At 49.4% G+C, this 16156-nt stretch overlaps 3 protein-coding genes across 3 annotated transcripts; 1 reads left to right on the plus strand and 2 right to left on the minus strand.

Moving 5' to 3' along the window:
* Positions 1 to 233: 233 nt before the first annotated feature.
* On the plus strand, positions 234 to 9963 carry PGRI_022420 (uncharacterized protein; the record flags this gene model as incomplete). Its single annotated transcript, XM_040789955.1, has 3 exons — positions 234 to 289; positions 337 to 372; positions 423 to 9963. The coding sequence occupies 3 exons, from the start codon at positions 234 to 236 to the stop codon at positions 9961 to 9963; spliced, it is 9633 nt and encodes a 3210-aa protein (XP_040646908.1).
* A 331-nt stretch (positions 9964 to 10294) lies between these two features.
* Positions 10295 to 12350, minus strand: PGRI_022430 (aminotransferase-like domain-containing protein; the record flags this gene model as incomplete). The annotated part of the gene is made up of 8 exons (XM_040789956.1): positions 10295 to 10552; positions 10614 to 11438; positions 11492 to 11568; positions 11626 to 11793; positions 11850 to 11892; positions 11945 to 11976; positions 12050 to 12086; positions 12180 to 12350. 8 exons carry the CDS (start codon positions 12348 to 12350, stop codon positions 10295 to 10297), a joined length of 1611 nt encoding a protein of 536 aa, XP_040646909.1.
* Positions 12351 to 13222: 872 nt separating this feature from the next.
* PGRI_022440 (uncharacterized protein) lies at positions 13223 to 15232 on the minus strand (the record flags this gene model as incomplete). Its single annotated transcript, XM_040789957.1, has 3 exons — positions 13223 to 14851; positions 14957 to 15079; positions 15134 to 15232. The coding sequence occupies 3 exons, from the start codon at positions 15230 to 15232 to the stop codon at positions 13223 to 13225; spliced, it is 1851 nt and encodes a 616-aa protein (XP_040646910.1).
* Between the last annotated feature and the right edge of the window lie 924 nt (positions 15233 to 16156).

Genomic DNA, 16156 nt, shown 5'->3' on the forward strand with positions numbered 1-16156 from the left:
ACCGAAATGGGGGGAGAATCAAGCTGGGGAAATGTCAGTTCGGAATGAGGAGGCGTGTTGCCCGATGACGATCTTCTCGTGACACCGCTCTCAGGGTTCCAAGACAACGCCCACCTTGCGACTTCCAGGATATTCGACCCAGCCACTTTGGTGTCGATGTTTGAGAGGTCAATTTTGGCTCGTCATTCGCGTTCTATCGCGCTGGCGCTGTCCATGTTGGCTGGCAGGGAGAGATGGCTAGTACAAGCTTGACATCGGCTTTCCTGACGCCAGATCCAAGCTTCAATTGGTATGGAATCGCTGCTTGGGTTATGGCTGTTATACTGATTAATTTAGGTTCTTTCTCTTGGAACTGATTGTCTCCTGCATCCTGTAAGACTTCCCTGTTCAACGCGGCCGGATTACGCTGATCATAGGCATAGTGCTCTGTTCTTTTTGCTCTACTTCAATCGCCTCTTCGCGAACCTTATCTCCTACGCGATTCGAGCATACACCTGGCATTACTACCGCGCATATGTTGATATCAATGCATTGCAAGTCTCCCTTCTTGGTGGGAGAATCTTCTTCAAGGGCATTCGGTACCATGGTGTGAACGAGACGATCTTTATTCATGGAGGATTCATAACATGGCGCTATTGGACGCGTACAGTGGAGCGAAATGACTTGACAGAAATTCGACGCAAGGCAGGTCTTCCTCATCATACCCTAAGGAACGGACATGCACAGTCCCCGCGCGATGGAACAGACGACCATCTTGGGGAGCAAGGTGGCATGGGAAACACGACTAAATTGCCATGCCGGATTACTATCAACACATATGGACTTGAATGGTTCATTTACAACCGAACCCCCGCCTATGACAGTATCCTTGCAGGCTTTGGGTACTCTCCCAAAAATGCGGATTTACACGACGACAATTCAAAACCCCCAGGGTCTCGCACAACGGCAGAGACTGACAACGCCGGCGATGGCTTTGGTTTTGAAGATTCATCTAGCCATAGGCCAGCCATGAAACCCATGTCAGAGCGCAGCATGAGTGAGAGGGACGGCGCTGCGTTACAGGGGACTACTCCTGGTGAATCAGAGCTATCAGACCCTGTGTCCAAGATGTTACAACTACTTCCCGTGAAGCTGGACTGCCAAAAAGGAGCCATTGTCATGGGAAATGAGCATACCCGATCTGTGTTGGCAACGACATTCGAGACTGGAACGGGCACCATTGATGCTTCCAATTCTGGCCCTCTTGATTTGTATCGTCAAATATTTTCATTTCAACTCAATAACCCAGTGATTCAAATGCGGCCAAACCCGGACTTCAAGCAGAATCAGTCGGCGACCGCCAAAGATCTAGGTGCCGTGCAAGAGAAAGAACTGAAGTCGAAGAAAAAACCGCAAAATATCTTCAACTATCAATTCCAGAGGCGAAAAGTATGGCACAGCATTCGAGACTTGGTCCCATATTTCCAGACATCTGTCGAATCGTTCCATAATGATGGTAGACACGCCAATAGTATGCCGAGGAGCCAGGCAGAGTTCCCCGAGGTCCGCTGGACTGGTCTATCTCGCTATCTAGATGAAGATAGCGAGGATGACCATGAGAAATGGAACTCAGTTGAATATGGCAGGTTTTCTACCATCGTGGATAGCCCTAGCTTGAATATAGCCTACTTCTGGGACATCCCTGGACGAGTCGTTATTCACCCAACGTCAACGGCTCGGCCTCAACCAATGAACAACAATATCAACTCTGCGCCTCCTCCGGAATGGGGAATTGACATCAAGATTGATGGAGGTACGATAAATTATGGACCATGGGCTGATAGGGAGCGGGTTGGCCTGCAAAATGTCTTTTTTCCAAACTTCTATCGCAACTCTGAGACCACAGAGCAACTAGCCCCTGGTGTTCTGCGACAAAGCACGGAATTTAGGTTGCGCGTGGAAATCAATAAGGAGTTGACTTTGCGCATTCCGACACGAGAGCCCTCCAAGGATTGGCAATGGAAGGGTCGTGCTGATGTCGTTAGGGGTGCATCGAGAGCGAAGAAGCCAAATGACCAGAAAAGTCCTCGAGCCAAAGAAGGTGAAAAGGGCTATATTGGCCCTGAAATTCGCCCGTTTGGGTGGCTTTCTCTTTGTGTTGCCGCCGACTCTACCATCAATTATACTATGGACATGGTGGGATCCAGCGCCGGGTTTCGAAATGAACTTTCTATCGACTTGCGAGAGTCGAGGTTATCATCCAGCATCAATCATGGCTTGCTCTGGCAATGTCCTCGGCAACAAGTCACTTGCGATTTGTCCAACCCGCTCTCCTGGAATAGTCTTCGCTCCTGGAGATTTACTGCCGAGAGCCAGGACCTACAGCTTTTCCTCCTACGTGATCACATATTCCTTCTAACGGATCTTGTAAGTGACTGGGCTTCGGGACCGCCTTCGGACTACTACACATTTGTGCCTTTTATCTACAATCTCGATCTCAATTTCTCCGACTTCCAACTTTACATCAATGTCAACGACCGAAATATCATCAACAATCCTTCGGATCTAGAGGACAATCGATTCATTGTCATCAAAGGCAAGCGCCTGACGTCGAATGTCATGATACCATTGAACAAATACCAACCTGAACAAAATGCCATTGAGTTCAAGGTGAACCTTGAAGATGGCGGTGTGGACTACACAACTCCTCTATGGGATACCCTTCACGAGTTCTTGCCGCAAAAATCCATGGCCACTCTTGAGAATTTATTCATTGACGGCTCCTATAACTATTTCCAGTCAACATCCCCCGAACTGACTGACACGCTGATGCTCAACATCGATGGTACTTCACCCCGTCTATACCTTTTTGGATTCTTGATCAAGAGTTTCATGACAATCAGAGAGAACTATTTTGGCGAGGAGATGCACTTTAAGACACTTGAAGAATATCAAGAGCTGGTCTATGCCGACGAGCCGCCGTCAAATCCCACAGGCATCAACCCAAACCGAAAGTCGAATGACATGGATGTGCTTGTGCGTGTCACGGTTGACGGCCCCCGTGCTTTCCTTCCTGTGAATATCTATGACCACTCAAAGTGCATGGGACTCAGCGCAGCCTCACTCGAAGCGGATCTGCGCTTCACTAACTACTATATGGACTTGCAATTTTCCATCACCCCATTGAAAATTGATTTGGAGACCACACAGCTGGATGGCGCTTCCGCTATCTCTAGCACTCAGCTGTTCATCGATGGAATCTCAGTTTACGGGCATCGTCTGTTTGGCTTGCCGCCGCTTGAACCAACCTACGTTTGTAACTGGGATTTTGAAGTCGGTAAAATTATCGGAGAATGCTCCGCCGAGTTCTTGGCCTGCTTGACTTCATCTTTGAAGAGCTTTGACTTCTCGTTTGATAACGAGGAAAATGCTTTGCCAACGCTGTTCCCGGAGCTTCTATTTGACGTCACTTTCTTAAGAGCAAAGATTGACTCGATTCATATCTCCGTGCTACTGGAGCAAACAGCTGTGATTTTGAGTACACGGCCCTTGAATGTTAACTTCAATGATTGGGCAAACACCAAGTTTTCTAAACGTATGAGCCTTCTCGTTCCGGATATCTCGATCGCTGCCGTTGATCGTCACTCTGTTTCTCAATACAATCCATCAACGGGAGAAATTATCTCCCCCATAGGACTTTTCCAATTCACGATTGGGCTGAAGATGGCTTTGCGTAAATCCGATATTGCCGAAAGTCGACGACTTCAGCAAGAACATATCAGAATCCATGATCAACGGACTCACAGGGCACAGTGGTTGCTTTTTGACTGGGAGGAGACTGGCCCAGCTTCAACGCTTCCTCCTGATGATGATGTATTCCCTCCAACCATGGCCATACCTTCAATGCCTGAGCCTATCCATGGTAGGGTTGGCTCTATTGATGTACCATCATATCGGAGAGCCCCAGGGCGTCGTCCTACTGGAAGCGCCAAGAGCTTCCTTGTCCAGTCGGAAGCATCAAGTATGAAAAGTGTCCGTATACATACCGCAAACAGCCCCAGATCAGCCCCAGATCCCGTTTCCAAGTCACGGCCTTTTTTGCCTACCCGGGAATCGAGCGCGTCCGTCTCAAAAACCAACCGGTCGAGATATGGACCAAACTCCGGGCCTCCGGCAGGCGCATTCTCATCTTCTGCGACAAGGGACGCAAACCCGTGGATAATGCCATATTTCTCATACTACAAGCTTCGTTTAGATACGGCTGAGCTTCCGTTGCCATTTGCGGATGAAGACAACATGATGAGTGAAGACTCTGCAATGAATGAAAAGTCCGTATTCCTCACATTTGATGATGATCAAACGAAATACACAAATCTTGCGTGTGAGATCCCGCTTGGTGTTCGAGGCTTTTGTACACCCAAATTCCTTCTAACGCTAGCTACTTTATTGGATGGGTTGGAGCCAAAGCATCCTACGCGAATTATCGACTCGCTGCAAAAAGATGTAATATCGAACATCGTTGGCTACGATAATGCCATGAGCCAGCCGCGAATTTCAACGGCTATTGCTCTACGTGTTCCCTCCATTCAACTAAGACTAGTTGACCTGTCTGAGGCTCCTAACAACAAACAGATCGAGTTCAGAGATGAATACAGCATCGAGATCCGTCGTCTGCATACTGAGTTCCGGAGAAAGGTGCAACGTCGGAAAGGCGATCTACTTGAGGGTCTCAAACAAGGCGTGACGGTACATGCGGCAGCTGAGCACGTCTCAATTTTTGTCGAGGGCAGTCGAGTAGACTCTTTCCACGAGAAAGCCGTGTTTAACTCTCACTTGGAAGATATGAATTTCTGGCTTGTGACCTCGCCCACTGTTCGCTCTAATCTTCAAATGCGGACTTTCAATACAATAACATCAGCAAAGTCTGTGGAGCGTCTTGCATTTCTCGTTCGTCGAGCTACGACCATGTTTGATTCCGTCGCGTCATCCTTTCAGCGGCTTTCAACGTCCAGCGAGAAGCGCCTACAGTACCTCTTGTACTCCCTTACCCAATCGGCTACCGATACACCGGATCCCATCTTCCTTGCTCGCATATCTTACATCCTCCGTGTTGCTTCAACTCACCTACGTCAGCATGACTCGTGGAAAATTATATCTCGTGTTCGCAAGATTTACAAAGGCCTACCTGCTCACCACAAGCGTGAGTTAGAGCAGAAATGCTTGTGTGATAGTTTCCCGCTGCCGGCGAATGCCGAAAAGGCTGTATTATCCGGCTTTGACCACTGGCGGGCTTGGGACCTGGCACATGTTGCTAAAAGCTATGTCATGCGCCGTGTTTGGCCGCACGCCGTTGAACACCAGACTTCCCAGCCTTCAATGTTCCTATCCTCCACTGTCCAAACATTCCGATTCTCCATGGATCCTGGTCCGAGAGAAAGCGACCTGATCATAGGGAATTTGTCCACGATTGCTTCATTTGCTCCGGACTCGCCTGAAGGTAAAGGTGGGCTGGGTAAGAACCTCATTACCCTGCACTCTTACTGCGGATCGATAGCTCTGAGACTTCGCTGGGAAATTCTGGACCTTGTTGAAGGGGTCGTCAAGGTCATGTCGAACATCACACTCGAATCCTCTCCGGGCCATGTCCCAAGTGACAAAGTCCAAGAGAAGACACCGACGGAGCTGCAGTTCATTTTTGGCACTGATTTTGGTTCCATCACTCTCGACGGTATCAATGTTAAGCTTTCTATGATAGCGAAAGCCCTCCGAGGATCGATTGTACACAAGTCGCTTGGTGCCAAAATATCTGAACACGAAGACCTCGCTGTATTGTTTAGCGCTGAAGGATGCTCATCCGAGCTTCAAAGTCAATCCACGACTCTGATGTTGTCAAGAATTGCTGACCCGTACATCTACCTTTCGCTTACATCAGAGGAAGATGGCAACGAATGCAGACATGATTGGAAGCTCGCTGGGTCCTGCAGGAAGCTTCGTTATGACATGAAAGAAGACCCTGTCAGCTTGGCACACACGGCAGACAGACTTATCGCGGACGAAGTCAGATACATCCAGCAACTTGTGGATAGTGTCAAAGTGCCAAAGCCAGAATTCGATCAGAGCCTCGCATCGAATAAACCTACCCGTGATACCTTCCATGTGGCAATGTTCTTAGAAGACTATCGGTTTACCTTTAGCCTTCTGCCATCTTTGACCTACCTTATTTCAGGCGAGGTAGCTCGCATGTCAGTGATGCCCGCAGAGGCATCCAAAATCGAGGTTGATTTTGATGTGAAGAAAAACTCGCACATGTTCGTATCGGGTGAAGACGAGAGATACAATGTTCTGTCAATGCTGGAAATACCTCCCGTAAATGGGCGAATCCTTGCGAACCTCTTCTCGGAACGCAAGGAAGTGGAGGTTGATGTCACAATTGAACTCATTCGTTTAGAAGCTAGTTCTGTGCGCAGTCTCCTGGCTGTTTTGACAGGGCCTGATGTTTCCCATTTGGTTTGTGATCTCAAGCAGAATGCAGATGTTCTTCAGTCACACTTGAAAGATGTCCTATCGCTACAGAGGGGGTCACCGAAGCCCAAACCAGCATCTGGCGCCCAGGAGATTCTTTACAAATCCCGTCTCACAATGGCTGGATTCGAAATTCATGCCATTGCGCCTGGCCTTAATAGCAAAGATTACTCTGCCGAGATGATCTTCAGCCTTGGAATGATGCGCATGCGACTTCAAAACGGGCTAGACCGAGGATACTCCATGGAACATCCCGAGTTCAACATTGATGCCTCTCAAATTAGATTTGAGCTGCTAAGACAAGAAAAGGCTAGTAGTCAATCATATGGCGGCTTCTCTGCTGGAGTGAAGCTTCAGGGAACCTCTGCGGTACGCGAGAATGGGGAGGTCACGAGAGCGTACCATTTCACCAGCGAGAGGTTCGATGTCGAACTATTCGCTGAGTCCGCGGCCCTTGTGGTTGACATTGCCGTCTATACACAAGAGCGCATCAAGACCCTTGACCTTTCCCATGAAGTCAAACGTCTTAGGAAATTGAGACATGGTGGCCACATCGATACAAATGACGGGGCTCCCCCTGCCCCCGAAATCCATGTCAACGATGATTCTACCCCGGAAACATTCCTCAATGCTCTTTACTCTTTACAATTCCGGACCATTCAAGTCGCTTGGAACATGGCCACGATGCACGGCAAGTCTGGTCGACAGCCCGAGGACTTGGTCTTTTCAATCCAGCAAGTTGAACTGTCCAACAAGAAGAAGAACGCAGCCAAACTTCGAATTGAAAACATGCAGCTTCAGATGGTACCATTCGGAGCAGACAGAGGAAAGCGCTCGCTCAATTCGGCCCTTATGCCAGAGTTGGTATTCAACGTGGCGTATTCCTCCAAAGGGAAGGAGCTGTGGCTTGTTTTCCAAGCAGCTGGTAAGTCTCTCGACATCCGTGCGACGTCGGAGTTCATAATTCCGGCCAGTATGATACAAGACTCACTTGCTACTGCAAGCGAGGCGCTTCGTGAAGGCAAGGCTGTCTGGGCAACCAGGGCGGATTCCCCCGAAAATACCAATACCAATAAAGATCGCAACCTTTTCGGCAACAGACGATTGCGGTCTCTGCTCGTCGATGTTGACTTTGCAGGCGCTACTGTCACGCTTCAAGGAAAACTTGGCCATGATCACCAGACATTGTTAGCCGCTGCATGGAAGGGTAGCCGACTTTCTGATGCAAAATATGGCCAATATGTGCAAGGTGATGCAGCGACTACAGCAACCCTCCGAGCGCCGGGAGTGGCATTCAAAGTCCAATTCGAGGACAATGGTACGGATGATCCCGCACTGAATGCGGAGTTGAAGGTCGACCCCTCGACGAATACATTGTATCCAACCCTTGTTCCCCTCGTTAAGCAAATGACCGCCACGGTCAAGGAGATCATGGGCAACCAGCAGGGCCAGTCTCGAAGGCCCTCTGCAGCGGCGAAGTTACAGTCGCAAAAGCTAATGCAGGAAAAGCCATTTGGTGCCACCGATCCAACCAGCATCCTCGGTCGGTGCAGGGTAAACCTGGGATTGCTGTTTTACAAGCAGGAGTTTAGTTTAAGCTGCCAACCTATTGCAAGGGTTGCAGCTACTGCAAGGTTTGAGAGTGTCTACGTGACTGTCAACACGGTCCTATCGGAAGAGCAGGGCCGATTCCTTGCACTCTCTTTGGCTTTCAATAGCCTGGAAGCATCTGTAAAACATGTGTACTCCAATGAATCAACTGCAAGCTTCGAGGTCAAGTCTATGGTGCTGTCCTTGATGAACAGCAAGCACCTTGGCCGAATGAATGGGATGTCAGCTATTTTGCGCGTCAGTCCAATGAAGGTCGCAGTCAATGCCAAGCAAGTTCAAGACTCTTTGCTCTTCAAGGAGATCTGGCTTCCATCCGACAATGACACCAGCTCGAGTGAGCCCGTCCAGCCAGAACCGTCTGAGGCGCAAAGCTACATTGTGCAGCGTTACCAGCAGGTTGCTTCGGCGTCCGCATTCCCCTGGAACACTACTATCGCGATTGAGAAGCTCGAAATTCAACTCGATCTGGGTTCGACGCTAGGCAAGGCACAATTTGCGATTGTTGATCTGTGGGTGTCTACTAGCAAGACCTCTGACAATGAGCAGAACATGTGCATCAATTTCGGCTCAGTCTCGATCGAGAGTAAGGGCCGCATGAGTGGAATTGTCGAACTTGGAAAGTTGAAGGTTCATACCTCCATCGAATGGCCCGAGAACTCCCCTGGGATGGTACGCACACCGTTAATTCAAGCCACGATTGCCTTCCATCACCTCCAAGCCAAGGTGTCTTTCGACTACCAACCTTTCTTGGTTGCGCAGATCGCCATGTTCAATTTCTTGATGTACAACGTTCGAAACACATCCGGCGCGCAGAGCCAGCGCCTCTTCAGTATCCTGGAAGGCGAAAAAGTCCAGCTATTCTGCACATCGCTAACAGCATCACAAACACTGGCGCTATTCCAGGCATGGCAGCGCTTGATCCAAGACGTCCAAGCAGCCTACAAAACATCACTCCTCGAGGTAGAGCGGTACCTCCGTCGGAAGTCATCTCTCCTCACCGAGCGCCTCGATGTCAGCGCCAAGGCTCTAGCAAAGAAAGACGACGACAAACCCGAAAAAGCACCCATCTCTCTACACACCGGAGTAGTCGTGAAGATCCGCCACGTCAACCTGGGAGCATTCCCCAGCTCATTCTTCGACAACCAGATCTTCAAGGTCGAAGCCCACGATGCCGAGGCCCGATTCGCCGTCTCGCTCGAAGCCAACAAAATCCACAGTGCCCTAGGCCTAACACTAGGCCAACTCCGCGTAGCGCTCTCCAGCATCACGCGACCCACATCCGCCCAACTCGACGAAATCTCAGTGGACGAGATCGCCGAGCGGGCCGCCGCATCTCGCGGCGGAACAATCCTCAAAGTGCCCCGACTAGTCGCGAGCATGGAAACATGGCAGATTCCAGGAACCCACCAAATCGACTACATATTCCGCAGCACGTTCGAGGGCAAAGTCGATGTCGGCTGGAACTACTCGCGCATCAGTTTCATCCGCGACATGTGGGAGACGCACTCACGGGCACTCGCGTCGCGACTTGGCAAGCCCTTGCCGCCTTCTGCGGTGCGCATCACCGGTGGGCCGGGTAGTGGTGAAGGGGGTGGTGCTAGCTCTGAGCAGCAAGAGAAGATTACTGCCGTTGTCAATGTGCCCCAGTCCAGATATACGTATACTGCGCTTGAGCCGCCGGTTATTGAGACGCCGCAGCTACGGGATATGGGTGAGGCTACGCCGCCATTGGAGTGGATTGGGTTGCAGCGTGATAAGCTGCCTAATGTGACGCACCAGATCATTATTGTCACGCTGTTGGAGATTGCTAAGGAGGTGGAGGATGCCTATGGCAAGATTCTGGGGTCGTGATCTTCTCTTTTGGAGGTGCTTTTTTTTAATGCCCTTGATTCATTTGAACGCTTCTTGTTACCTTTTTTTTATTGCCTGATACCATTTGTTGTTTTTGTACATTATTACATCACATTAATAGACATATTCTTTCCACTGAATCCTGGTTAGAAGGACAAACACGTAGATATTTTTGACTAAATCAATAAGTTCCAAGGTTGACCAAAATAAGAACACGAAGAAAACCCCTTCTACAAAGCCGCGAATATCTACCATCTAAAACCGCGAAATCATGTTAATGCATCCTCTTTATAATAAGAGAGATTCGTCAAAATCGTAGGCCAAAGCCAGTTTACAGGCCAAATTGAGCGCGCAGAGCCTCGGCGAAGCGCGAGATAGCCTCGTCAATCTTTTCCGACGAAGCAGCCGCGAAGGTCGCGCGGAAGAACATCTTCTCCTCGATAGTATCATGGTCAGGCTTGAACCAGCTGCCGCGGGAGAGAAGGACACCTCCGTTCACGGCAGACAGGAAGATTTCTTCTTCAATAGCAGCGCGAGTCTTACCGGCGGCAACACCGGGGTGCTTGTGCCAATCGATTTCCATCCAGTGCTAGTTACCAAATTAGTATTTTCTTATGACAGATGAATAGAATAGAACAGAGAAAACTTACGAACATGCCAGCGGCAGGGGCTTCCCAGTGAACGATTTCGCGGGGCAAGTGCTTCTCACAGGCGTGGACGAGAGAGTCACGACGAGCAGTGTACGACATGCGCAAGTTGATCAGCCAATCCAAGTACCCGGAGTGGCCCCAGTGCTCATCAAGGAGTTTGAAGAGCGTGATCTGGGCAATACCGCTAGGGTTCTGGGATGAAACCTCGAAGGTACGGATGAAGCGCTCGAGGATCTCCTCGGAGGCGACGATCCAGCCGACCCGGGAACCAGGAGAGATGACCTTGGAGAAGGACTCGAGACGAACGACGCGGCCATCGGTGTCCATGCTCAAGAATGAGGGGACAAGTGACTTGATGAACTCCTCGTGGGTAGAAGGGGGAGGCACTGGGGTAGCGTCACCAGTGGTGTAGGGCTGCATCTGTAGGAAGTAGTAAGGTTCGTCCTCGACGATGATGAGATCGTGCTTCTGCGCGACCTTGTACACGGCGTGACGACGTTCAGCAGACTGGGTGGCACCGGTCGGGTTCTGACCTGTTGGGATGGTGTACAGCACGTAGGGCTTGCGTGCACCACGAGCGGCGACGTCCCAGTTGCTAAGGATTTCGTCCATTTTCTCCGGGATGAGACCTTGCTCGTCCATTGGGATGCCTGCAACCTTGATGCCCAGTGGGAAGGCGGTCTCAGCGGCACTAGCGAAGGTGTACTCCTCCATAAGGATGTAGTCTCCGCGCTCACAGAACACACGGAGAGCGGTGTCCCAGGCGTAGGTGCTGCCGGGGGTCAGAGTGCATTGCCAGTCAGAGTAAGGGGGGCTGTGAATGATCTGTTTTAGTTAGTTTCTGTTCAGAAACAACAGGCCTAGTGGTTTATACTTACTTCGGTGTGCTCTGTGACAAAACGAAGCATTGGCGCAGCTCCGGTAGCTTGGCCATAGTTAAGGGCAATCTCCAAGTCTAGGGAATTGGGTCAGTCCAGACCATTCCTGACGCAAGAAAAGGATCGATGCTCACCATAGGTGCTAGTTCCTTCTTGGATATCATGCTTTCCAGCACGAAGGACCGTGCCTGACTCCCGAGTAGCCTCCGGAGAGAATCCGGGGGGAGTAGGGACCTTGATATCCAAGTGTTCGAAGGGGAAATATTCAGCTGAGGGCAGACCACCACCGAGGGAAATAAGACCTTGAAAGCACAATTAGACCATGAATCCAAAAAAAGAAAATATTGGGAAGTATTACCTGGGGTTTTCAGATAACGAGCGGCGGTCTTCAAAGTGGACGCCTAAGGTTGGATTAGCAAGAGTGGGCTTCACATTGCGCAATTAAGTGCGAACCTTGCGAGACTTGGCTTCGATTGAAAAGTGGTCTGAGAACAAAAGTGAGTATAAGAGGAATAATTGTGCGAACTATAGATTCGGAAAGGGTAACGGTATACATACGCTCAAACTGCTTAGCCTTAGGCTTGGTATAGCAGATCTAATAACCCCAGACATATATTAGTATTCTGCATCTTGCAATTGAGTCCTTTGGTCCATATCCTTGCCTATGCCCAATCTAGAATTATCATACCGGGCTCTTAAACATATCACTGTTGGATGCCGCGGCCACGCCGGTGGGGATCTTGGCCGTCTTCTCTCTCCATGCCGGCACGCCATTGACGGTCAATGGATCCGGGATAGGGACAGCCGATGTATCGGTGACGGCCACCAGGTTGACATCTACGGATGAGGGTGGACTCATTGTGATTGCGTTGGCGGTGTGCGAAGTGCGAAATCGGAGGGGTATGCGGGGGTTGTGCGGAGAGGTGGTATATCAGATTCGTAGTATTTGCCTGTGTCCGTGAGTGATAGAGCAGACTATATAAGAAAGAAACTGGAGAAATTGAAGTCACAAAAGGTCAACTCGGCGAAAGCGGAGCGGAACTCGATATCTCTCCATCCCGAGATCTTTCTCCGAACCACATGACTCATTTCATCAGATAACGAAGTACATCATTGATGAGTTTAATTATTTTCAAAGTACTTTGCATACAACATATCCCTATTGTATGCACTGGCATCATAAATATATATCCGCTTTTTGTATATCTATACTAATAGCTTGAATAAAATAAAATAAAAGCCATAAAAACATTTCACAATCCATTTTGATATGGAGAAAATACCGAAGGGGAAAAGATAACCGGTCAGTTAACCGGACCGGTCGACCCGATTGATTTCAAATACATACAACTGGCGAATATATCGAGGTTAGATTTGTCTATAAAGTCCAAACTCACATACAATCATTCTAAAATGAGAAAGTTGCTTATGACTATATCTACATAGCCAATGTAACCTTCCAGGCAGTATGGACCAGGGAGTTACGACATTTATGTAGCAATCTAAGTGACTGGTTTACCTTTTGACAAACCCCGATATCAACTATTTCTCCTTCGGGTTATATGCCGAAGGCAAGTGACGCATAAGGTTGCGGAAGGCATGGCCCCAAAGAGACCTGGCGTAGGGTTGGCTCCCAGGTGTGTATTTGAAACAAAGGAACAAGTACTTTTGATTCACTTAAATTTCTAAGTACTCCACAATTACCTCGCATACTCTCCGAATTGCATGCCCTCAAGAGCTCTCCACATATTTGCCTGTAGTACCGTCAAGTTGAGCTTCCAGCACCGCTGCCTTTCCATTCAGAACACTCTGTATAGCTTCCGGAAGCTTCTGGGCAAGCTCAGCAACAGTCGAGGCACGACCAGCCCACAGCTCACCACCTGCCGCGGCCTTGGCAATACCCGCATAATCCGGCGTAGGCGCAAACGAAATGTTGAGCTCTTCGTTTGTAGCACGGGAGCCATCACCCTCAGGGTGAACGAGTAACATGCTTCGCCGGGGGGCATTCCAGCCCTTGTTATTCAGCACGATTGTCAGAATGGGGATTCCATATCGGCGGGCGATCCAGTACACAGACCCAGGCACTGAGAAGAGGAATGTTCCATCACCAACAACTTGACAGACGAACTTTCCCTTTCCACGGCCTCCATTCTCCATGTCACTGGCAAGCTTAATGCCAAGTGCACCACCGCCAGACCAGCCGAGACCACCACCTCCACAGTTGATCCATGACTGGGGTTGGGTAGCTGATACTTGATCAGCAACAAAGTGGCTCATGGTCACAGCCTCAATAGCCCAGAGGGTATCGATTGGAACACCCTGGCGGACCTGCGCCATGAGATAGTTGATATTCAAGGAGGCTCCGCCCCCGCCCTCCGGGACCACGGCCAGATCGGAGATCTCTTGTCGACGCCTTGAATACTCCTCGTCTCGGCATTGACCCATAGTGATATTCTCCTTGGAACCAATGAATTGCTGCAGAGACTCCTGAGAAGCAACGTAATCGTTGATCTGTTTGAGCGCCGTGGAAGCATCGGCACGGAAGGTAGCCATCGAGTGAATGTAGAAAACTGGAATCTGTTGCTTTAAAGGGTCGACATCAATGTGGATAATCTTAGCTGACGCAGACGGCTTGAACTGAGTAGGTACCCAAGGAACATCACAATCTATCACAAGGATCAGATCAGATGCTCCCACCGCGTCATGACCTGGATATCTCAATCCCAGCCATCCAGGGTGGTTAGCAGGGAAGCACATGTCACTACCACCAGTGTCCAGCACACGGATTCCCTTGAAGCTATCCGCCAATGCGACCAGCTCAGTCACAGCTTGGGATTTTCTCCCAGAATATCCCGTAATAATAAGAGGGCTCTTTGCCGCCGCAAGCTCAGATGCGATCAGCTCAACACCGGAGGTTGGCAGAGCAGCCGGTTCCACAGGACCCCAGACAGCCTGGTTCAGCTGGTAGGGCTCGATATCCTCCTCCATGACCTCTCGGGCACCAGTGAGGTACACAGGACCCTGCGGGTCACTAGTTGCCCATTGCAAAGCGCGGTTGACAATCTGCTTAACGTTCTTTCCAGACTTGATCTCGCCAGTGTACCGACAGTACTGGGAGACGATTTGCTTTTGATCCGGCACATCTTGGATCCAGTGGATATATTCCGTGCGCGAACCTCGCATCTCGCCTTCGATTGTGTAAGGCGAGAGACCGGCAAAGATTAAAACCGGGGCGCGTCCGCATGAAGCGTTGTGAACGGCTGCTCCGAGTCCCTGTGTGCCGACATCAACGTGGACGATTACTGCCTGCGGCTTTCCGGTCAATCGGGCGTAGCCGTCGGCCATGGACAATGCCACCATCTAATCACATTTTTATCGTAAGTAAAGCTCTCATCTATACTGCCGACTCTAACCGAAGTGCTGTCGCTATGCTTGGTGAGTCGCATGATGCATTTCTTAACGTACCTCATTGGGACAGGTAATGATTGTAGGGAACTGGTCTTTCTTTTCTTTCTGGCCCTTCACCATTGCCTCGAGGATGGAGGGGTGATCTGATCCCAAATTGACAAAGACATGGCTGACGCCGCCCTAGGTTGTCAAGGTCAGACTTGATTCAGCTGCTACTGCATATGTAGTACATACCTCCCAGAGCGCTTCGAAGAAAGCAAAAGATGCTGTATAAACCCTTGTGTTGTGTGAGCAAAAAGAGCATCCGGGAATGTTTGTATAGAGGGAGCCCATACATAGCTGCGCTCTATGATACTATAAAAGTTGAATAGCAAAAAGGATGCGTCTCGAGTCTGTAAATATCGATATTGGAATAGTAAAACCGAGAAGAGAGGGGAAGTTCATTGCTGATAAAGCTCAGGATCTGTGAAGCCTTGAATTGGGATCTCGGCCACAACTCCGAGGGCGGGGGGCGCCGAACGAACGACGACTGCCTCTAGAAAGCAATACATATATATTTTTCGGTTATATCTTATTCGAAAGGATCATCTCCGAACTGCCTGAGAAATTTTCCTCTGCCTGAACCAATAACTATGGCTATTCTTTGGACCGCGGTTGATGATGCTTATGTTGTATGTCGGGAAGCAGTCTCCGAACTAGATATCATATTCGGTCTAATCCCTGCACATGTCCACATGGGCAGAACCTACCTCTATGTATATAAAATGTCATACTCGAAGAAGTTCTAGCACATCAGTAGAGCGAGGAAAGTTCGGCCCAACATGAGATCTATAACTAGAAACCGTAGAAAAATCGGCTTTTCGGAGATTATTTCTAGGCCCAAATTGGAAAACCCCCTCAGAATAAGCGTTTGGTCTAGTTCTGTGATATCACTTTAGCTATGGACACAAGAGGGTCCGTCCGTTATATTTGTAAATTGGATTTTGTAAATCAGCCTATATCGTTGTATTGAGCAATCCACAATAAAATTTACCGAAAGCCAGTCCTCCTCCCAGCCTACGGAGTACATACGGAGTACACTTTTCCCAATACAGCAGTGGGTACGGGTCTCGGTAGTTCCATCGTATATATAATATAGTGGGACGTTAACTCAGGGGTCTCATCATAATATATTGTGCTATATTGCTTTCTTGTAGGATTAATTATCCTATAGTGACGACATTGTACAAATTCCAACTGCCGAGACATCCGGAAATA

Source organism: Penicillium griseofulvum (assembly GCF_001561935.1).
Source record: "Penicillium griseofulvum strain PG3 chromosome Unknown contig_80, whole genome shotgun sequence".
Classification (NCBI taxonomy): Eukaryota; Fungi; Ascomycota; class Eurotiomycetes; order Eurotiales; family Aspergillaceae; genus Penicillium; species Penicillium griseofulvum.